General features: G+C 39.3%; 1 protein-coding gene across 2 annotated transcripts in view; it reads right to left on the reverse strand.

Annotated features, from left to right (window-relative positions):
* The window catches only part of Wwc2 (WW and C2 domain containing 2), a 163,522-nt gene that overhangs the window by 50,354 nt on the left and 89,407 nt on the right, over positions 1-23,761 (reverse strand). For both annotated transcript variants that reach the window (XM_090354153.1, XM_090354152.1), the window contains exons 3-6: positions 22,064-22,267; positions 20,569-20,645; positions 6,334-6,413; positions 2,344-2,473 (exon numbers count right to left, since the gene is read on the reverse strand). In XM_090354153.1, coding sequence (XP_090210279.1) covers positions 2,344-2,473; positions 6,334-6,413; positions 20,569-20,645; positions 22,064-22,267 — 491 coding nt within the window. The remainder of the gene's footprint in view (positions 1-2,343; positions 2,474-6,333; positions 6,414-20,568; positions 20,646-22,063; positions 22,268-23,761) is intronic.

Consider the following 23,761-nt stretch of genomic DNA (forward strand, 5'->3'; position numbering starts at 1 on the left):
GCAATTTAACCACTAGGCCAAACTCTCAGCCCACATGTGTGACTTTGGAAGTGAGACCATATTAAACAGACTACCTAACTTTTCTCCAAGATAGCATTAGTAGTACCTTCAGGTCTACCATTTACTTTTTTTTTTTTTTTTTGCTAGTCCTGGGGCTTGAACTCAGGGCCTGTGCACTTTCCTTGAGCTTTCTCAAGGCTAACCCTCTACCACTTGAGCCATAGCACCATTTCTGGCCCTTTTTTTTTTTGGTTGGTTGTGTGGCTTGAACTCTGAGCCTTAGTGCTGTCCCAAGCTCTTCAGCTCAAGGCTACTGTCCTACCCTTTGAGCCACTGCGCCACTTCTGATTTTCAAGTGGTTAATTGGAGATAAGAGTCTCATGGACTTTAGCACCTGGCTGGCTTTGAGCTGCGATCCTCCGATCTCTGACTCCTGAGTAGATAGGACTACAGGTATGAGCCACTGCGTCCGGCCAGTTCTGGCTTTTTCTAATTATGTGGTACCAAGGAATCGAATCCAGGGCTTTATGCATGCTAGATGAGCATTCTACCACTAGGCCATGTTCCCTATCCTAATATTTATATTTCCTATCTCCAAAATAGAAGTCTCTATTTCATTTGGTCCTTTTTGTTTTTTTTTTTTTGTTTTGGAAGCAATGGGGTTTGAACTGGGGGCTGTAAAACTGGTAGGCAGGCACTCTATCACACGAACTACATTCCCAGTAAGGTGTTTGTTTCAGCAGGAACCTACTATAGTTTGGATAGATCTCCCAAAAGTTCATGTACTAGAAGATTAGCTATCGGTGTGACAATGTTTAGAGGTAGGGAAACTTTTTGTTCTTGTTGTTGGGTTTGAACTCAAGGCCTGGGCATTATCCTTGAGCTCTTTCTGCTTAAGGCTAGGCAGGGCTGTGGATCAACTGGTAGAGCAAAAATACTCAGGGGCAGTGCCTGGGCCCTTAGTTCAAGCCCAGAGGGTGAGAGGGACCCTCACACATTTGGGAGCCACCGTACCTGGGTTTATGTCCTAGTTCTGCTACTTACCAGTTATATGACTTTAAGTAACTGAATTTTTTTGTCCTACAATCTCATTACCTATCAACTGAAGAGTTAGGAGTTGCGATGATTGACTTTTTTTTTTGCCAGTCTTGGGCTTGAGCTCAGGGCCTGAGCACTGTCCTTGGACTTTCTCAAGGCTAGAGCTCTACCACCTGAGCCTCAGAATCACTTCTGGCTTTTTTCTATGTATGTGGTACTGAGGAATCGAACCCAGGTCTTCGTGCATGCTAGGCAAGCACTCTACCACTAAGCCAAACTCCCAGCCCAATGACTGACTATTTACATGTAAGTCAGTACTTAGATTTGCTATCGTCCCTAACACTTTTTTTTCTATTATGATTCCTCTTGAATGTTATTTCAAAATTCCAAAATGTGCAAAATTATGTGGACCCCAAAATATTTATCTATATTCAACGAGCACTTTGAAAAGTAACATGAAATAGGTGAATACAGTATTTAAATATGTAGGTTCTATTAAGAACATGTAATATCATTAGCTCTAATGTTTTCCAAAAATGAATATATTCTCATTCTGTTACATAAAGGACTCTTGTATTCTTAATTTATGTTAATTATGAAAGGAGGGAAGGAAACAGGAGGAATAGAGATATTCTTTGAAAAAACACATATACATATTAAACTATATCTAATAACCACAGAAGTTTAAAATGATTAGTTTGTTTTTCCTACATATGAGGCTGCATCACTGTGAGTTGAGACTCTTGAGTTGAGACCTGTACTGCATTATAAGGGGATCTATTGCCAGTAGCAGTTTCCCACTCCAGTGCTAACAGTATGGCTATCCCTCAGCAGGATCAACCCCAACCTTAGCTGGCACCTCGGAATCAGATGAGTTAGAAAGTTTCCACCTTCTCATTTAGCCACATCCTGAAAAATACACTCCCTACTTTCTGATGAATTGACATTTCTTTCATGTATCCTGGGCTTGAGGGAATCACAGGTTGAAAGAACTCTGCCTGGGTCCCATAGGAAGTTCCCAATGAGTTTTAGGGTATATCAAGATGCTAAGCTCCTCAGATGGGCTGAAGTCTCACCTACTCTGTCACGGCCTTCCTTCATTAACTACATCAGAATCTGAGAACCACCCTCATCTTCACAGTAGTAGCTGTGCCTGGACCTATAACCTATCTCCTACAGAGTCCAATCAGTATGAATGGAGAAGATGGAATAAAGGGACACTACATCTGCTGGAAAATTTCTACCTTGCAATTTCTGGGGCTTGGGGAAATAGTCAATGGCTTAAGGTATTTTATAGCACCATACCTGCATCAGATCTTGTTTTTCCTTTTCTCCTGAGCTAATGGCCTTTCTGATGGATTTCAATTCAGTAAGAATTGCTTTGGCTTCACTAAGTTCATATCCACTCTGGCCTCCAGACATTTTTTTATCAATTCTGTTAAAAGAAGAAGAAAAAGAAGAGAATAAACAATATCAAAGAATGACAGCACAATTAAATGAACAACAGAGATTAAATTTTTGGATTGTCTTAGTTGGTTGTTTACATCATAACTCTACAATACCATCTTTTCAGGCTGACATTTCTCCTTTCTCTTGAAATCAAGTCCAGTTACAATTTCTCCCATCTCCTGCTGCTGCCTCATGTCGTTCTAACTAGCCATTTTGAGTTCAAACAGATACAAGGCTTTAGTGTTCAGTCTTGTTTGGATGATCCCATTGCTGGCTGTGCCCAACCCTCAACACATTCATCACATGCCGATTCTAATCTCCACCTGAGAAAGGTAAAGGTCAGGAGTAAACATGGTAGGACAAGGATAGAAAATGCCAACAAAGAGCCACCTGATTTTATATGTCAGAATGCTTTTTTTAATATATATATATATGCCAGCATACTGCTGGCGGCTTGGGAGGCCTTCAGCAAATAGTTCTTAAGTAAACTATTTTTTATTAGTAAGTAAAACATAAATGTTTTTGAAATGTTCTTAAAACATTTAGAATATGTAGCTTCTTATTCCATTTTAAATATATGTTATGTAAAGTTTATCCCAGAATAAATAATTTTAAAAATTCTTCTATTGGTATGAAATAGTAGTTCAGATTGCTAGCTTGATTTTCAGATACTTTAAAGCTAGGTAGAGACTGCTGGGCTGTGCAGGCTCCAGGTGGTAGACAGGTGCATATCCTCTCTCTCTGTATTGCCCATAAAGCCCTCCCAACCCTCTTTCCTTTTCTCCTGCCTCCTTAGAATCGCTCTGCTTCAAATGTGCTCTGCTTTCTCCTTTACTGCTGTGTTTCCCCCTTCTTCTTTCCACCACTTTTCCTACCCCATCTTTTTCTTTGCTTTTACCTAAGTGACTATAAAAGAAAATACAAGTACTGTTTGCTAGCTTTGTGATGGTAAAGGAAGGTGGGAGGGGGAGGCCTGCTGGGTAAGGGCCCCAGGCCCCTTGCACATGTGTAGTCAAGCACTGTACACCTGAGCTTCCCCCTCAGATACCCTTTGCTGGCTTTTAAAATAAAGTACTGTGCTTTTATGTCCTTGGAGTGCCTTTTTCTTTTCTTAAAATGTGTAAAAACATTTTCGCTTGTGTGTACCCTAAAATTATTTTTACCCAAGTCTCTCTTCAAAGAGATTTTCATGTAGATGACTTCTTCAGGAAAAGTCCCCTCCAGAGCTACATTTCTGTAGGTCTATAAGGCTTCTCTGGCTTACCCAATGGCTCATTATTTCCCATTTTCCAACTCTGAGTGCACACTGAAGGCAGCGACATGGAAGTGAACATCTTCTGTACCTATCTACACAGAAGCTGTCACTAAGGCCAGAATCAACTCTGGTACCACAAAGTGAAATTAGCAATGAATTTGCTCACCAAGCATAAAAGTACTGTACCAAGTAACATGAAAGCTCAAGGTAAAATTACCTGATCATTCCAGTTCAATAAAACTATCCCACTTTATTGTAAATGAGTAAAGTGACAAAATCCTGAAGTGAGATCCTGTCTTTTCCTGAAATGCATTTTGTATCATAGTAACATGAAAGTCTCCTTCTAGGACTGGGAGTTTGGCCTAGGGGTAGAGTGCTTGCCTAGAAAGCATGAAGACCGGGGTTTGATTCCTCAGTACCACATATATAGAAAAGCTAGAAGTGGTGCTGTGGCTCAAGTAGTAGAGCATTTGCCTTGAGGAAAGCCTGGACAGTGCTCAGGCCCTGAGCTCAAGCCCCAGGACTGCCAAAAGAAAAAAAAAGTCTCCTTCTAGCCTGGGCTCTGGGTTCATTCACTTATCATCAATATTCCAGTAGTATGACAGTTAACAGTTGAGTGAGAACAGCTTTATTTTGTCTACAGTTAAAATCAACAGGACAGGTCTGTTGGTACATACCATATCTTTTTGCTTTTGGTTCAAAGGATTACAATTGGTCCATGAGAATGCCTGAATTTCTACAACAAATGTCTATTGTTTTCTTGTGGAATGTTATTGACAGATTCTTAAACATGCCTTAGATTCCTATAAAAATTGCTCACAAGCAAACTACTTTAAAACAATACAGCATTGTCACATCCATACCACAAAAGCAAGGAGTCTGGCTAACCTTCAAACCTGGTGGTGACATAGGTTATGATTTCCTATACCTTAAAAATGTTTAACATATGGTACAGTTAGACATTTTGTCCCACTCCGTAAAGTTTGTTTTCTTTCCTTTTCCCTACTTGGATGTCATGCTTTAAAATACTGATTTACAATTGCTAAATAACAAGCTTAGAACACTTGAGGCCTGGGTGTGTGTGTGTGTGTGTGTGTGGTCTCTTAAGGTACTGCTTGACAGCAACTTTTTCTTAGAATTCAGCTATATTTAAGATCCACCAGGATCTCATAAAATATGCCTAGCCTAGTGTGGACACCAGAAACAGGTATTTCTGAGAGCTCCCCAGGTAATCCTAATACTTGGCCAGGTTTGAGAAACACTAGGACAGAGCATTTGAAAGAATATTAGTACAGTGATTTTTATGAAGTAAGAAACAGCCATGAAAAGCAAACCTCTGAAATGAGAGTCATGTGCCTGATTGGTGGTCAGCAGTGAAGTGTGAGTGGGCATCCCAAGATATAAGCCACCACACACACACACACACACACACACACACACACACACACACACACACACACACACACACAGCATGTGTTTGGCCAGATGCATACAATCTTTAATGGGGAAAATGCCTTAATGCCCTAGATTGTTCCAAATTTCCTAAGAGAAGAAAGCATAGTAGGATCTCACAGACAAAAGATCTCACCTCTGCTTTCCACAGAGGTGGCCACTGGGAGCAGTCTGGCATTCCTCAGATGCTACTGAGGAAGACTCTGGGAAACCTGGTTGAACATGAAACTCAGGAGGGAAAACCCTAGAAATACTGTGCCACAAATGGTAGGTAGCACCCAGTCCAGTATCAGGCAGAGGGACATAAAGGCAGAGGACAAAATCTTTGATCAGCTAAGTGGTCATGGTCATGCAGCTATAAAAAACACAACTCCTTTCCATGAGACTTCTAGGCTGAAGAATGGAAGATAGAAAGTCCGCCTTACCTGCTATACTTTGGTTACAGTGGACCTCCTTAATAGAAAGAACAGTAAGGTTCCACAGGCTGGTACAAAGGGATACTAGAACCTGTTACTGTTTCCATTTCTTCTCTACATTTTTCTTTAGTGGGAAGCAGGGCAAGCTCCTTGGCAGAGATCTAATTTGCTAATGCTCTATTCACATCAGTCAGGTTGGATTTGAGGTCGTTGGGACTGACAAGGAAACTACACATCTAGAAGAGTTCAGGGCAGCTGCAGGCTGAGAGGGGATTAAATTTGGTTTATCTAGTACAGTCTCAAAGCAGAATATGAAGAAGTGCTTCCTGGGCCCACAATCTCAGCTGTGCTACAGTCTTAGAGGACGCTGGCTGGGGTCCAGGAGACAGTTTTTCACTTTGGTTTCTTTTGATTTCCAATGATTAATAAAAACCTCAGATTTTTCCAGCTTTTTTTTGTTGTTGTTGTTAGCGGATTGCATATCTATCTATCTATCTATACATACACACACACACACACACACACATATATATATATATATACACACATATACATGCACACACAGACACACACACACACTCACTTTTGGTACACAGCTCTGAGCTTCTTTCCTTTATGCTTCCTAGTGATATCTTTTATTTAATCAGTACTTCTAGTTTCTTTTTATTAAGAAAGGGAGTTTTGAATTACTGTATAGTCAATTTCAGTATTTTTAATACTCACTGTTGCAATGTTTCAAACCCTTGTTCTTTATAGAGTAGCTCTTGCTTCATCTGGGAGAGTTCTCTCTTGAGCTTTTTAACCTTTTGGAAGAAATCAATGCATATATTAATGCTTACAAATGATTAGCAGTAATATACTACATTATAAGATGATAAATTAGTAGGCTATTAAACACACACGGCCAATATTTTAAGTAGCACTCATTTTTACCAGTTTCTCCTTAACATAAACTCTATGGAAAGGTCTAATAATAATGCTGAAGTTATCAGTGATGTACAAGATCACTGCTAACTTACTACCGTGGCTGTATTTAACATCATTCCAATGCTGTGGGCATCATCATGGCCTTTGTTTTATGGAAACAATCAATAAGGGGAATAACTTTAAGCCATAATATCACCAATTCAGAAAGCTTGAACTCTTCTTCCTTTCATTCACTGTACTCCAGCACCACTGGCATGGCTGACACTGGTCTTACTGCTCTTGCTTATGCTGTCCACTCTGCCTGGGGCTTTGGCTTTTATGACTGACACTTTCATGTCAGTTCAAATGTTACTTTCCTATTAGGGCTTCTCTAACTACCTTTCCCTTGCCATTATTCTGTTTCATTTACTTCAGAGTAATTTTCAAGAGCTGAAATCTTCTGTACACTTGTTTATCATCTTTCCTCTATGGGAAAGAAGGCTGCAACACACTGTCATATCCCAAGTATTCTAAAGCAGTTCCAGGCAAACAGAAGGTGATCAATTTATGCTTCTTTCTTAACATAATTTTTCCCCAACTGTCTAATATCTTTTTTGGTAATGACAATTCTGAAATTTGACAGGTTAGAAAAACAGCACATGCCTGGCTTAGTCACAAACTAATAAAGGTTTCTGGGGACTAGAATGTTAATTCCACATATTAAGTTTACAAATTAATAAAGAAGTTCTGTTGTTTAGTTCTTTAGTGTGTTCTTCAATTTTTATTCTCTAGTCATTTTATTCATTGCACAAATATTTATGGATTCTGTACTATATGTCAGGTCTTCCTGGATAGGAAAGGGTCCTCTTAGGGCAGAGCATATGCAAAAAGCACAAGGGGAGGAAACAGCAAGTATCCGGAATTTAAAGAATCCACTGTTTCTGGATTCCAGAAGGGAAGGATAGAATGAAAGGGACTGAAAAGAAGCCAAATTGGAGATCTCTAAATCTTAGCTAGGAGCTTTAATGAGGAGATTCAAGGAGGGGCTTGCATTATGACTATAAAAAATTTATTGTCAGAGTAGTGTGTAGAGAGGTTACAGTTATATTCATCAGGGAGTGGGTATATTACTTCTTGAACATTGTTACCCTTTCCCATGTTTTTCTCCCACTTTTCCTTCCCTGATCCCCTCCCACTCATCTTGTTTTTCCTTACCTTCCCTCTTTCAAATAAACCAAGGTATATATCATATACCAGGTAACAAAATCAGATACAGAAACAACATGAGATAAACCATAAGGGGAAAAGAAATAGCTTCACATAGGACATTAAGAACAGCAATCACAAAGATAAACCTCTTGTTTTCATATCCTGGAGTTCATTTCGCATAACCTCATCCTATATGGACATATATACATACATAGCTTTTGAGCTATTATGATCCTCTCTTAGGAGAATTAAAAACTTATATTAATTGCTACAAATGAGGGAAACCATGGAGCCTGTGTTTCTTTGGGTCTGACTTACTTTACTTAATGTGATTTTTTTCCAAGTCTTTCCATTTCCTTACAAATGGGGCAATGTCATTCTTTCTGATGGCAACACAGAATTCCATGGTGTAGATATACAACATTTTCATGATTCATTCATCTACTGAGGGGAATCTGGGTTGGTTCTATATCTTAGCTATGGTAAATAATGCTGCAATGAACATGGTTGTGCTGGTAGGTTTAGTATGGCCCTTTTTTTGAATATTTGGGTAAATGCCCAGGAGTGGAATTGCTGGGTCACAGGGGAGACATATGTTTAGTCTTTTGAAGAACCTCCATACTGCTTTCCAGAGTGGCTGAGCAAGTTTTCTTGATAATGGCCATTCTAACTGGGGTAAGGTCAAATCTCAAAGTTGTTTTGATTTGCGTTTTTCTTATGGCCAGAGCATATCTTCATGTGTCTATTGGCCATTTTTATTTCCTCTTCAGAGAAGTCATTCTTTAAGTTTTTAGCCCACCTTTTAATGGGATGGTTGATTATTTGGGGATTTGTTTTTGAGAGATTTTTTTCTTGAGCTGTAGATATATTTTAGATATAAGACCCTTCTTGTCTGTTATATGGCAAATGTAGATCTTTTCCCACTCTATGGGATTTCTATTTATCTTGCTGGCTATGTCCTTTGCCATATAGAAACTCTGCAGTTTAATGCAGTGCCATTTGTCCAAACTGTCTTTGATTTGTTGTGTTTCTGAGACTTTATTAAGAAAGTGTCAACCTATGCCAAGGAGCCCAAATGTGTTTCCTATTTCTTTCTGTAAAATTTTCAGGGTATCTGGGGTTTTTTTGGGAGGGGTGGATCATGGGGCTTGAACTCTGGGCCTGGGCACTGTCCCTGAGCTCTTCCGCTCAAGGATACTGCCCTACCCCTTGAGCCACAGCCCCAATTCCTGTTTTCTAGTGATTAATTGGAAATAAGAATCTCAAGGTCTTATGTGCCCGGGTTGGTTTTGAACCACCATCCTCAGATTTCAGCCTCCTGAGCAGCTAGGATCACAAGTATGGGTCACTGCTTTCAGGTAGAGTATCTATTTTTACCTCAAGGTCTTTGATCCATTTGGAGTTGATTCTGGTGTAGGGAGACAGATAAGGATCCAACTGTAGTTTTCTACATGTGTTCAGCCAGTTCTGCCAGCACCATTTGTTGAATAGGCTGTCTTCCAGACAGTATTCACTGTGGTGGCTTTGGTGGCAGAGTTGGTAGGGCCTGGGCAATAGGTTGCTGTGTGGGCAAGGGCTACAGAGAGCAGAGCTAAGAAGGGTTAGAAATGTATGGGACTGGTGGTGGAGTCCAGGTGGGAGGCAGAGGAGAAGTGGTGTCAAGGGTCACTCGGGAGTCTAGCCAGCAGATAGAAGGGAGACTTCAAGAACAAGTGGAAGCCAGACTCTGATGGGCTTACACCTGTAATCCTAGCTACTCTGGTGGCTGAGATCTGCAATCTGAGGATTGCAACTTGAAGCTATCTTAGGGAGGCTAGAAGCTAGCTCAAGTCCATAAGAGTTATCTTCAATTAACTACCTGAAAGCCAGAAGTGCAGCTGTGGCCCCAAGTGGTGGAGCCCTAGCCAACAAAGCTCAGAGACAGCCCCAGTGCCAGGACACATGGTGGGAGGGGGGAAAGGGAGGGAGGGAGGGAGGGAGGGAGGGAGGGAGGGAGAGAGAGAGAGAGAGAGAGAGAGAGAGAGAGAGAGAGAGAGAGAGAGAGAGAGAGAGGGAGAGAGAGAGAGAGAGGGAGAGAGAGAGAGAGAGAGAGAGAGAGAGAGAGAGAGAAAACATAGATGTGATGATGATGTTCAGCCTGGTCTTCTCTAGTAATCAACAACCTTTCTTCTCTGGAGCCATGTGACATCACTAGTTAGCAAGACATCTTCAAGCCACCCTCAAATGAAGGACACAGAATAGCAAAACAAACAACTAGAGGATATAACTAACTTGTGTGCTGACTTGCATACCTAGAACAAGGTAGATTCTACTAGAAAGCCACAATGAAAATTAATGTTTGTGAGTGTTTCTATGTATTATAAGCATTGTGCTAAATGTCAATAGATAGGAACTAGATAGGCAATCTATCTATCTATCTATCTATCTATCTATCTATCTATCTATCTATCCATCCATCCATCATCCATCCATCTATCTATGTGCCCGTCCTAGAACTTGAGCTCAGGGTCTGAGAATTGTCCCTGAGCTTCTTTTGCTCAAGGCTAGCACTCTACCACTTGAACCATAGTTCCACTTCCATCTTTCTTGATAGTTTGCTAACAGTTTTCAAGACTTTCCTGCTTAATCTGGCTTTGAACCATGATACTCAGATCTCAGCCTTCTGAGTAGCTAGGACTATTGGTCTGAGCCAGGCTCAGATTTAATTCTTATTTTCTAGGTAAGCAATCTGGGACCTAAACACAAAGTTATAATGCTATAAAGCAGCAGAGATCAAACTAGAACCCAGGAGAATGTTTTAAAAAATATGGTCACAAACATTTTAGATATTAATAGCACAACAATACATGGGAGAGACAAAGTAGAACTGAGCAAAATGACTTAGACAAAACCTATGATCCTTTATTCTACCTGCAAAGCAGAAGTAAGACATGAATCCACAAGCCCTAGGGGTTGGACTTTATGTACCCAACTTTCTACAGCTGAAGTCTAATTGTACAGCTCTCTATCTGTCTATGCAATCAAATCTCACAACCCACAGTACTAAATTGGAGGGAAGAAACCCTTGGCTTTTGCACATTTCTTGCTTTCTATATAGACTATGCTAAAGCAACTGACATTTTAAATTGATTTCAAAGTTATTTCTGAAAACTAGGAAAATGCTGTGATTAAATGTGATAAGTATGACTGGAAATCATAGAGCTTCTCATCACTTTGTACAATCCTAGTGCAGTTATGTTTTATTTTAAAAGAAGAAGGGAAAGGATGATGGCAGTAAAAAGTGAATTCCAAACCTGTAGACCCTAGAAGGATCGTGAGACAGGCAGGTTTCATAAGTTTGCCCTTAAAGTGAACCCTACAACATTAAAGCTATAATGAGCAAAATGGTATTTTATTAATGACTATCTTCCCTTTTCATGGTCCTCTCTTCTGTCCTGCAGGAAGCTCCTTTCATAAGCCAATAAAGGGCAACTGTCAACCTGCTTGTTCTGGCACTCTCTCCTGACTACCACTCCCGTCCCCTAAAACCCTCACCGTGTGCCTTTTCTCTCAGGCTACCTTTAGAGAAAGTGCGAAACTAACTCCAGATCATTAAAAAATTAACAATCCAATATTTTTTGTTAGCTTTTCTAAAGAACAGAGGAAAAGTGTTTCTCAGATGCTACTAGAACCATTTGTAATGATTCATTAAATGGAAGCAAGGGATTGAATAATTCTTACAACTCTTAACAAGCATGGAACAACTGAAGCTTTGGGTAAGGTTGGGAGAAGTAGGGAAGGATGATGGAAACAGAAACACTGAACAAGGATGCCCTGTGCTTATAACTGATAGGGTGAACGCAAACCCCTTTGTACTGTTACTTAAGAGATAATTTTTTAATGAAAGAAAAATAAGAAAAATTATATGGAAAATAAAATTTATTGTCTTAAAGTATAAATAGTAGAGAATTAAGTGGAAGATCAATGCAAGATTTCTACAAATGAAAAAAACAAGCCAATAAAAGTTAGCATGTGATCAGCAATTTCATACATGCAAAAACCCCAAAGAAATGAAATGCACTGCCACAAACTCATGCGTATATTTATTATGACAGTACTGATTATAACATCTAAAGAAAACAACTGGCTTGGAGTTTGGCCTAGTGGTAGAGTGCTTGCCTAGCATGCACGAAGACCCAGGTTCAATTCCTTGGTACCACATACACAGAAAAGGCCAGAAGTGGTGCTATGGCTCAAGTGGTAGAGCTCTAACCTTGAGAAAGCCCAAGGACAGTGCTCAGGCCCCAGGACAGAAAGAAAGAAAGAAAAAGAAACAAAGAAACAAAGAAAGAGAGAGAGAGAGAGAGAGAGAGAGAGAGAGAGAGAGAGAGAGAGAGAGAGAGAGAGAGAGAGGGAGGGAGGGAGGGAGGGAGGGAGGGAGGGAGGGAGGGAGGGAGGGAGGGAGGGAGGGAGGGAGGGAGGGGAGGGGAGGGGAGGGGAGGGGAGGGCAGGCGGGCAACCCAAAAATCCACTCACAGGTGAAAGGATAAATGTAGGCTTCCAGGTTGAAATATTATTTAACACAACAAAAGAGTGAGTCTTGATAATTGCTGCAACAAGGGAGAGCCTTCCCAGCACTATAAAAAGTGAAAGAAGCCAGCCACCCAAAACCATAGAGAATACAATGGCCATGAAATCCAGAACAGATAAATCTAGAGAGGCAGAAATAAAATAGTAGTTGCTTAAAGCTTTCCAGGGCTGGATTCCTTGGTACCACATACATAGAAAAAAGCTACAAATGGTGCTGAGGCTTAAGTGGTAGAGCTCTAGCCTTGAGAAGTCCAAGGACAGTGCTCAGGCCCTGAGCTCAAGCCCAGGACAAGCCAAAAAAAAAAAAAAGGTAGAAATGTATTTATCAATTGCCATGTATGAACCATATCTGAGACCTGACTCAAATCACCATCACCAACCACAGTGATAAACACAAATAAATTGTAATGCAAAGCAGTTGACAGAATCTGTGGACAGCACCAAAGAATTTGACTTAACATTTCAAAAAATAATGGTAACGTGATTTTTAAGAGAACAAGGAAATATTTACTCACTTGTGGAAATATAATATTTTAGAATAAGTAACACATTATCTTAAATTGTCAGCAAAATAATGCATTGAAATGGAAGGAAAATGAAAGAACAAAATTGTTGAGGGATATGATGGAAATAAAGATTATAATATTCTCTGTATGCAGTGATCAGTAATTCCCATAATAATGCAGCAGTTTTTAATGCAAGACAATTCCCTTTATTATTTTTTCAATTTTTTATTAATCTTTATTGGACTGGACAAATAATTGTCCAATCAAAACTGATCTTCATGAATGATTATTTTCATGCCATTTTTGTCTGTTCAGGCAGTATATTCCCTCCTAGGAAATGCTAATTGCATTTAACTTTATAAACTGTCAGAGTGTGATGGATATAAGGGGTTTAAAGGAGAGATTAATATGGTAGCTTACACAAGCAAGAAGAAATTAAGTAGCTCTTTAACAACAATACAGTGTCAATGAAGGATTTCCTTTTAAGTATATTATTATTTAGCCTGTAGTTTAGCATCCTTCAAAGTTAAGAAAGGAGGCCAAAAGCATTACAGAGGAAATAAAATACTACAAAATCCATAAATGTGATACAGTATTAGTTTTACTGTCCTCAAGGTCTGCTTAAAAGACATTTATGTGCTATGACATTTAAATTATTTAAAGTTACTAGAATTGCCTAATAAATATCAATTCTTGTATTGACAAAGTCTTTCTCTTCTGTTTTTCTTTCCTTCTGTCTTTTTTTAGGGAATGTAGATCAAATCATATAATTCTTCACTCTAAGATTGCTGAGCAATTTTCTAGCCAAACACAAAAACAATATAAATTTGTGAATATTCTAGAATAAATTGCGCCTGCTGCAAACGTTGGGCTTGCAAATTACCATTGTTCTCTCTCCTTCAACACCTTAAAATAAGTAAATCATAACTGAAAGAAGTCAGATTGGAAACTGAAGATTTTTTTTTAAATTTTTTTGTGGGTCATAGGGTTTGAACACGGCCTGGGCACTGTCCCTGGGCTCTTCAGCTCAGGCCCTACCCTGGAGTCAAGCCCCACTTCCCATTTTCTAGAGGATAATTGGAGATAAGAGTCTCAGGTCCTTTTGTGCCCCGGGCTGGCTTTGATTGTTGATCCTTAGATCTCAGCCTCCTGAGTAGCTAGGATTACAGACGTGAGCCACCACGTCCGGCTTTGTTTCTATTTTTGAGTAAGGTCTAAGTAGCCCAAGCGCCCCTTGAATACTCTTTAACTATGCAGAACTGGCCTTGATTCTCTCACCTTAGCCTATCAAAGTACTGATATTACAGGCATAAACAACCACACCAAGCTGAAGATAATTTTTTTTTTGCCAGTCCTGGGGCTTGAACCCAGGACCTGAGCACTGTCCTTGGGCTTTCTCAAAGCTAGCACTCTACTACTTGAGCCACAGCACCACTTCCAGCTTTTTTCTGTGTATGTGGTACGGAGGAATTAAACTCGTGTCTACATGTATGCCAGGCAAGCACTTTACCACTAGGCCAAACTCCCAGGCCCTATATTTTAAATAATGTGCAAGTACAAAGACATCTTTCATGTCTGGTGGAGAGGCCATCCTCATTTGTACTAATATGATTTTTCAGAAGGCATGTTTCCTGTCATTTGAGACAGATGTCTATGATTTGTTTTACTGGTTAGATCACTGCTTAAAGTATTATATTTTGAGGTGCATATTCATTAGTTTTTTTTAATTCAACAGTTATAGCTTTCTTTAAGTCTATGCCCAGGGGAGATTTTGCATAACTTTTCTAAATTCATCACCACTCCTAAAGGTGATTCCATTGTAACAATATATGAGTCAATACTGAGAATGAAAACTGAACCCTTGCCAGTGCTTGAACTTAGGGCCTAGGCACTGTCCCTTAGCTTTTCACTTGAGGCTAATGCTCTACCACTTGAACCACTGGTCTAGGTTAATCAATTGGAGGTAAGAGTCTCACAGACTTTCCTGCCCAGGCTGGCTTCAAACTGTGATCTTCATATCTCATTATATTAGTGAGCCAACAGCAGAGAGCACATTTATCTTTTATACTTACAATGCTCTCTTTCAGCTTAATCAACAGCCATAAGGACTTATTAAAATTCATGAAAATTTTTCTCATCCAAATTCTACTACATCTCACCTATTTGTAGTTTTGAGCACAGATTGATTTAATGGTGGTTGAATTTGAAGTTTAGTAATGGGAGATATTCTATCCCATAAGCTAATAAGGCAATGGTCTAAATATATCTTAGGAGGAAAAAAGGAATTATGCAATAATAAATTCTACATTGTGCCATCTTTTAAAAAGTCATGAGTATCTTAATAAAAGTGCTATTTTTGCAATTTCAGCAAACAACAATAAGCTATCTGGAAACACTGCTATAGGGTTTGATTGAGGACAACGACAGTGGTGACAGACACAGCATGAAGTCACCTGAAACAGATGCTCTTCACAGATGTTCCCAGATTCATGGTTTCTAAACAGTTGACCTCAGGCAAACAATAAGGCAAGCCTGCTAACAACTGCAATATTATAATAATAATCAGGGTTTGACTATGCTCTAAAAGGTTTTACTGCCAGGTGCTGGTGGCTCATGTCTATAATACTAGCTACTAAGGAGACTAAGATCCAATTAAGATTGAAAGGCAGCCTGGACAGGAAAGTTCTGAAACTCTTATCTCCAATTGATCATCCTGAACAAATGAACTCGGAGGCAAGCCCAGGTACCTGAGTTCAAGCACCAGGAACAGCACCAGAAATTGGTGACCAAAAATGCAGGAAGTTGCTGGGCACTGGTGGCTCACACCTGTAAACCTAGCTACTTTGGAGGCTGAGGTCTTTTTTTTGGGGGGGGGGGGGGGCAAGTCCCGGGGCTTGAACTCAGGACCTAGACACTGTCCTTGGGTTTTCTCAAGGCTAGTGTACTACCACAAGGCTTTTTCTGTATATGTGGTACCAATGAATTGAACCCAGGGCTTCATGCATGCCAGATAAGCACTCTACCACTAGGCCACACTCCTGGCCTAGAGGGGGCTAAGATCTGAGGATCATGGTTGGAGGCCAACCCAGGCAGAAAAAAACCATGAAACTCTTACTTCCAATTAACCACCAGAAAACTGGAAGTTAAGCAGTGGCTCAACATGTTAGAATGCTAGTCTTGAGCAAAAAGAACTGTGACAACACTCAAGCACTGAGTTTAAGCCCCATCTCTCTCTCTCTCTCTCTCTCTCTCACACACACACACACACACACACACACACACACACACACACACACACACACACACACGAATCTCAGGGACAGTACCCAGACCCTGAGTTCAAGCCACAGGTCCAGCACCAAATAAAAAATTAAATAATGTCGGCAGATACACAGAGATACCAAAGCAGAAGAGTTCATTCATGAATCACTGTTCCTGAGACATTCATTTGTGAAAGGTACCAACAAGGAATTTAACTGGCTACGCCAGCTAAGAGAAACCAGGTTCATCAAAATCAAGAAAGGGCAGAATTAACCATCCATTTCTGAAAGAGGTACCCTGCCAAAATGTACACAAATACCAGAGACACTCAGAGTACCCAAACCATGACCAGCTGGAGATAAAACAATAGCAACGCAAGCCACAGGGGTTGTAGGGCACTTAAAAACAGGCATTTTCATTGCCCAGAGTTTAAAAGAAGCACTGATGACAAAGGCAAAGACAAGGTTACTTCTGACCTTTTATTAGACATATATAGGAATGTCTTACTTCCTCTTCCTGAAGAACAATCTCTTTTTAAAAAGAATTTCCCTATTATCACACATTTGTTATACTGTGGGGATTTCACTGTGGCATGTCCCCTTCAGTCCACCTCCTCCACTCTATTCCTGAGGTGGGTACATGAGCTACAGCTCACCATGTGGTTGGTAAAGTAATGAAATACACACAATATACATATTATAGATATATGTGAATTGTGTATAATATTGCTACACTTTATATACATATACGTATCCATGCATTACAAACATAAATTTATTATAAATGTAAGTCAATATGGTAACATTCTATATTATATACCTGCTATGTCTCTTTATTTATATTTCCATATAATATGGGAATATTTGTTTATTATAGATAATACCTTTCAATATTATGAACAGTTAATATAAATATTAACTATATTCTAAAGCATATAATAAATTTATTATAATTTTATAAAAACTTGAGTATAGGGGCCAGGAGTGTAGCCTAGTAGTAGAGTGCTTGTCTAGCATGCATTAAGACCTGGGTTTGATTCCTCAGTACCACATACACAGAAAAAGCTACAAGTGGTACTGTGGCTCAAGTGGTAGAGCACTAGCCTTGAAAAAGCTCAAGAACAATACCCAGGCCCTGAGTTCAGGCCCCAAGATGGACAAAAATAAATAAATAAATAAGAGCATATATATGTGTGTGTATGCACACACACATATAAAATGACTCTTAAGAGCAAATTAAGCTTGGCACAGAATAAGTTTTTTTTTTCTTTTCTCTCTTTTTAAAAGATTCTGCTACACTGGGAGACAGCTGTGGGGATATAACCACATGAGCTCTTCTGTGATGCCCCCTGGTTAATCCAGGGTCCATTTCCTTCTAAATGGGAAGTCCTAATAAGTTGTTACTGGTAAACCCCTTTCTCAGTTTGCCTATTTCCTAATTGAAATGGATAGGCTACAAGAACCTACTGTGGTCATTCCATTTATAATGTGTCTTACAAAGATAAGAACTATGAAAAATGGTTAACATTTCAAAGGGCAGCAATAATAAGTAAAACTTCCTGGGAAGTGCACAGCTCAAGTAGTACTAGAGCTTATTAGGGATGAGTTTTGGCAAAAATGCCTTCATTTCCTATTTCTTAGATAAGGTATCTGGCCTAGTAGATTAGAAATGTACAGAAACAGTTTGGAGATCCAATATTAAAGCAGCTGAGAAAATATTACATGAGAAGTCTTGAGAAATGTACAGAGGAATACAAATGAGTTGATCAAGGACAAGATTGATTACATTCTGAAAGTCACTCGTTGCAGACCACTTCTATGCATGACTTTCATAAACTAAACAAAAAACAATCAAAACTTCCAGTTAGTATATATAATTTTCCTTCTTAGTTTTGGTGCCAGGGGCTGAACCATGAGCTACATCCTCAGTCTACAAAACTTTCATACTCTCATTTCAGGGAACAAATAGAAAACTTGTGAACAAAAAACAAACATCAGTTTGAAGCCACTAAAGACCTGCTAAGTCTGTAGGAATTTAGGATAAAGAGCAAGAACAGAGAAGACGATCAGGGTCATGATGTAAATGCAGCACAGGTTTTGCCTTTGGACCATATGCCTGTGCAAAGATGCATTTTCACCTGAGAAGTTTGGAAAATATTGCAAGTGAGATCCTGAGATACAGAGAAAAGTCCCACAGGCTAAGGAGAGATCAGTAGTTCAGTCTCAATCAAGCAGACAGGGAGCCTGATAAAGTACCCTAAGAGTCCAATGTGATTTTGAAGGCTTTGTCCTAATAGAAAAAGAAAGCAGGAAATAGACTAAAGCCTCAGAAAAGGGCAGAAGCCCAGATCTCAGTAAATTCCAAGCCGGACTGAATTAAAATTACCTGCTTCTGGTCCAACTGCCAACAAGAAGCAAAGCTAAACACTCTCTGGAAGACAGAAAGATCATTCAAAGCCTCAAATTATCTTTACACTTTCTATTAATTCTGTATGAATTTTAAATTTTAAAAAGCAAGCAATTGTAAAATTTAAGAATTCACCATAAAACAACAGGACACAAAACAACAACAAAAAGTCTAAAGAATCCAAATATTGTAACTCTAAATACCATTTTAATCAATTCTAAATACTATACTAATCAAAATATGGGATTTAAAAATACTATGGTAACTGGGTGCCAGTAGCTCACACCTGTAACCCTAGCTATTCAGCAGACTGAGATCTGAAGATCTCAGTTCAAAGCTGCATAGGCAGAAAAGTCTGTGAGATTCTTATCTCCAATAAATCATCAAACAGCCAGAAGTAGAACTGTAGTTCAAATATTAGAGTACTAGCTTTGAGCAAAAACACTCAAGGGTAAGGCCTAGACCCTAAGTTCTAACCCTAGGACCAGCACAAAAATAAATGAGCAAACAAAATCCATGGTGATTTTGGTCAAAAATGTACAAATTGAAATCAGTAATTAAAGAAAAACAATGAAAATATGAAGATTAAGCAGTATATTCAAGAAAACAAAAACAAACAAAAACAGAAGCTGGAGGCACAAGTGATAGACTGCCAGCCTAGCAAGTGCTGACAAAAGAGATGGAGGCGGGGGCGGGGGGGTTAGGGAGGGAGGAGAGAGAGATCATAAAGAAACAATATTTCGACAGTGAGGTTCAAAGCCAGCATAGGCACAAAAGTCCTGTGAGACTCTTCTCTCCAATTAACTGCCAGAAAACCAGAAGTGACTCTGTGGCTCAAGTGGTAGATCATTAAGAGCTTGAGGACAACACCCCGGGCCAGAGTTCAAGCCACATGACTGACAAGAAAAAAAAAATTTAGAATTGAATTATAATGAAAATATAAAATTCAAACCTTTCAAAAAAAACCTATCAAAATAGAAATGAAAGCCATTTAAGCCATATTTATTGTTGAATTCCACTCATCAAAAACATGTACATACAGACACCAAAAGACAGTGAATAGACATATACATCAAGGCATGATTTTTTAAATCATCAGAAACTGGAATAAGATCTAATGTATATTGATGGTAAAAGAGAAAGTGTATGATATGTACACCAAAGGAGAAATTTTGCGAATTCACATTCACAAAAATGAATGCGGGGCTGGGAGTTTGGCCTAGTGGTTGAGTGCTTGCCTAGCATGCACGAAGACCTGGGTTCGATTCCTCGGTACCACATACATAGAAAAAAGCCAGAAGTGGTGCTGAGGCTCAAGTGGTAGAGCTCTAGCCTTGAGAAAGTCCAAGGACAGTGCTCAGGCCCTAAGCTCAAGCCCAGGACTGGAAAAAAAAAAAATGAATGCAACTACATCCTGAAATGTAATGAACAACAAGCTATCAAATAATACATATGGTAGCATTCCACTTTTATAAAGATAATCTGTAATGTTCATGAGCCTGGGACTGCTTTTAGGTGGACAATGATGATGAGCAATGAGAATAACAAGAGAAAGAAACCCAGTGGAGGATACTCAGGGCAGGGTAATAATCTATTTTATGACTTTGGTATTGATTACATGACTTAATTTGCTTGGTGAGCAGCCTCTTAGATCCCAAACATCAGAGATAAACAAGTTTTGGCTTTAATAACAGTTTAGTAAGAAAGATTTAGAGCAAAGACCAGGAAACAAGTTTAGATGAACAATTACAGAGCAACTAGTTTGCCTTAAAAAGGAAGGATATAGTCATGAAACTGTAGGCATCTTTAAGAGCAACTTGGCTGAACTTGGAAGGATAACCACTGCTATAATGATGGAAATCACTGACATAATGATGGAAAGGCTCTTGCCAATAATGGAATATACCTTCTCAAACCAATCATGGAATCTACTCTGTCTCAGTAACAGATGATCCCCAACACTGAACTAGTGCACACAAAGGCAGAAAGAACACCCAGCAAGATTGAATGGAGAAGTAGAGATGACTATAAACACCCCTTCCAGGACCTTATATCATGTTCAATGTAGATCTTTAAGAATAATAATAAAAAATTATCTTACCCTTAATCGTGTAGTGGAGATCTCAGCTTTTAAAATATCAGGATCATATTTAGTACTGGATGAAGATCCTGAGAATACTTTTGAGAAACAAAAGAAAAAGAATAATTATAAATTTCATCACTAGTTCTTTTTCTTTTTTTTTTCCTCAGAGCTGAGGACCGAACTTAGGGCTTTGCACTTGCCGGGCAAGGGCTTTTCTGCTGAGCTAAATCCCCAACCCCCATCACTAGTTCTTGATCTAACATTTATCACTTTAAGAGTAGGATTTCTGTTCATTTGTGGATACTTTCTTTTTAGGATGGCTTTATTATCATTCAGACATCTAAATTTAAAAGTACTCTTCAAACTTTTATAATTTTTTAACTTAAGAGGAACATCATAATTAATTCCTCCTGGATTTGTTATATAGTATTCCTTAGAGAACTACCTTGGGTTACAAATTATCAGGGCTTTTCCTTATCTACGAACTTATCACTTAAGTAGAATGTTTTCTGCAAACAAGGTCTCCCCCAGATTCTTCATTTATGAGAAGATGGTGAAATAAACAATGGTATGGGCAGGAATGGAACACAGAAACTTGGTTCTATTATTATAGTTCCTTCCCACTCAAAATATTTTACAAGACTAGTCAAAAGGCCAGGCTCAGGTGGCTCACGCCTGTGATCCTAGCTACTCAAGAGGCTGAGATCTGAGGATTGCTGTTCAAAGCCAGCCCAGGCAGAAAAAGTTCCCGTGAGATTCTTCTCTCTAATAAACTACTCAAAAACTGGAAGTGGCACTGTGGCTCAGGGGTAAGAGCGCTAGCCTTGAGCACAGAGTCTCAGGGACAGTGCCTAGATCCTACGTTCAGGCCCCCAAACAAACAAAAAAATAACAAAAAACCAAAAACCAAACCAAACCAAAGACCCAAAGTCAAAAGTGAATAAAAGGCAGTTAGGCAGAGACCCCAAATGGTATGTATCATCCACAAATGGGGAGATTTAAGAGCTAAGAATGTGGCTTAGTGGTAGAATGCTTGCCTAGGATGCATGAAGCTCTGGATTTAATTCCTCAGTACCACATAAACAGAAAAAGCTGGAAGTGGAGCTGTGGTTCAAGTAGTAGAACACTAGCTTTGAGCACAGAGAAGCTCAGAACAGAACCCAGGACCTGAGTTCAACCCCAGGACAGGCAGAAAAAAAAAGATTTCCATCTAGAATGGAGATTAGAGGTGTTATTGGAAATCTGTAGGGTGCCTTTACCTCTCATGGGTTAGAAGCTTTTCTTCCATGGGCTGGAAAAGGGCTCAAAATTAAACCTCACAGAAGTATAAAATTCCATCTAAAATTCCATGCCCGAAGGAAATGGGATCAAAAACATGAAAAGGGGTATCAATGTGTGAGAAATAATGCACCTTCTATCTGGCAAATATAACTGTAACCCCTCTATACAATAAGAAAAATTTTTAATAAAATAAAATTCTATGCCCACCCCTAAAGAGCCAGACCATACTTACAGCTTGTGCGAGAACTTGACTTTTCCTTATAGGCATCATTTAACCGTACATATTCATCTAGAGCCAAAGCCAGTCTTTGCTCTTTCACGTGGTACAGCTCCTTTTGTGTCCTAAGTGCATCTTGAGCCACTGAGAGATAGTCCTTGAGCATTTTCTCCTGCTCGCCTCGCCATTGTTTCCTTGGATCTTCTATCTGTGTGGTTTCTGAAAATATATTAGGTAGGGTAGAGATTTTATTTTATGTATAGCTTTTTATTTAATTTAATCTTCATCTTCTAGCATCCCCACCCCCAATTTTAGTCTTTGTCAACAATGCATTCTAACTGTAAATCCAGAGGCAGGCTCTTAGATACCTACCTCTCATGCCCTCTATGTAGGCACTTCTCCACATCTTCTCCACTGACTACCGCAGCCTGAGACACTCAGAAATGTTTTGCAATCTTCGCAGAAACTTTATTCAGTTATTGCCTGCTATTAAATTTAGTGGTATTATGCTTTACATTTCCTATATGTGTTTTTACATTTCTAAATTTTAATGTGTGTGTGTGTGTGTGTGTGTGTGTGTGTGTGTGTGTGTGTATGCACGCCAATCCTGGGGCTTAAAGTCAGGGCCTGGACCCTGTCCCTGAGCTTTTGTGCTCAAGACTAGTGCTCTACCACTTGAGCCATAGCTCTCCTTCAGGCTTTTTGACTACAATAAAGAGAATAAAGAGGTGCAATGGGAACTGGACTTCAACTCAAGTAACATTCTTTGCTACCATTAGCTTCTGAAAAGAACCATGGCTTGGAGTACGACCACATGGAATCTATTACTGCTTCTGGTATCAGCTAGCCGTGAAACTCTGAGATTATTTGACTGAATCAGATGTGGAAGGCAAAGTAGTTTTCCTGATCTCACTTACTGGTCTGTATACCATTCCCCAGATTTCACCAGTTTTCAAAGACAATGCTTGGTGCATCCTGAAAGAATTCCAGGAATTATGTTTAGGCACTGAAGATGGCATACCTATCGCCACTGATCACTGAAGGAACGACCAAAAAAAAAAAAATTTCCTGGGAGAACAAAGATGGAGATATAAATTATACTCTAGAGGTACCTCCATCATGTGGAGGCTGAGAATTCACAGAAATAAAATCTGTGTTTACATTTCCTCCTCTCTGTCCTCATTTCCTTATTGGTTTATTCTGGAATTTCCTCCAAAAATCATCTATGTTCTTGGTTTTCTGTCTGGTTCTGGAAGAATCCAAGCCAATACAACCCATGCAAATTTGTATGAGTAATCTTTGGGACCATCACTACGGGGGTGGGGAAGGGGGTAATTCAGCCATCTAGAGAATATGGAAGATAGGCAGACATGAAATAAGAGCCAACATTTTCTAATTTCATATATTCATTATAGCATGTTTCTCTGGGTATCCTAATATTTAGTATTTATATCAATTTCTGGTATTTATGAACACACGCATGTAATCTGGCTCAAAACAAAGAAGCCATCACCTAGAAGATTTGTAAGTGTAGGTTTTCATGCTCCTCTAGTGTGGGTCAGATCAAGTGAAGGCATAATACAAATTGAAATGCATATAAAATACTTAAAATATTTTAACGTTGTGCTCTCAGTGTTCTCTCTCCAGACTTCTTTGGAGGTTTCAGCTTATCACATTTCTCTCCATCTTGAGGAACTGCCATACTTACTTCCA

Source organism: Megascapheus bottae, chromosome 20, assembly GCF_031878675.1.
Source record: "Megascapheus bottae isolate mThoBot1 chromosome 20, mThoBot2.hap1, whole genome shotgun sequence".
In the NCBI taxonomy this organism is placed as follows: Eukaryota; Metazoa; Chordata; class Mammalia; order Rodentia; family Geomyidae; genus Megascapheus; species Megascapheus bottae.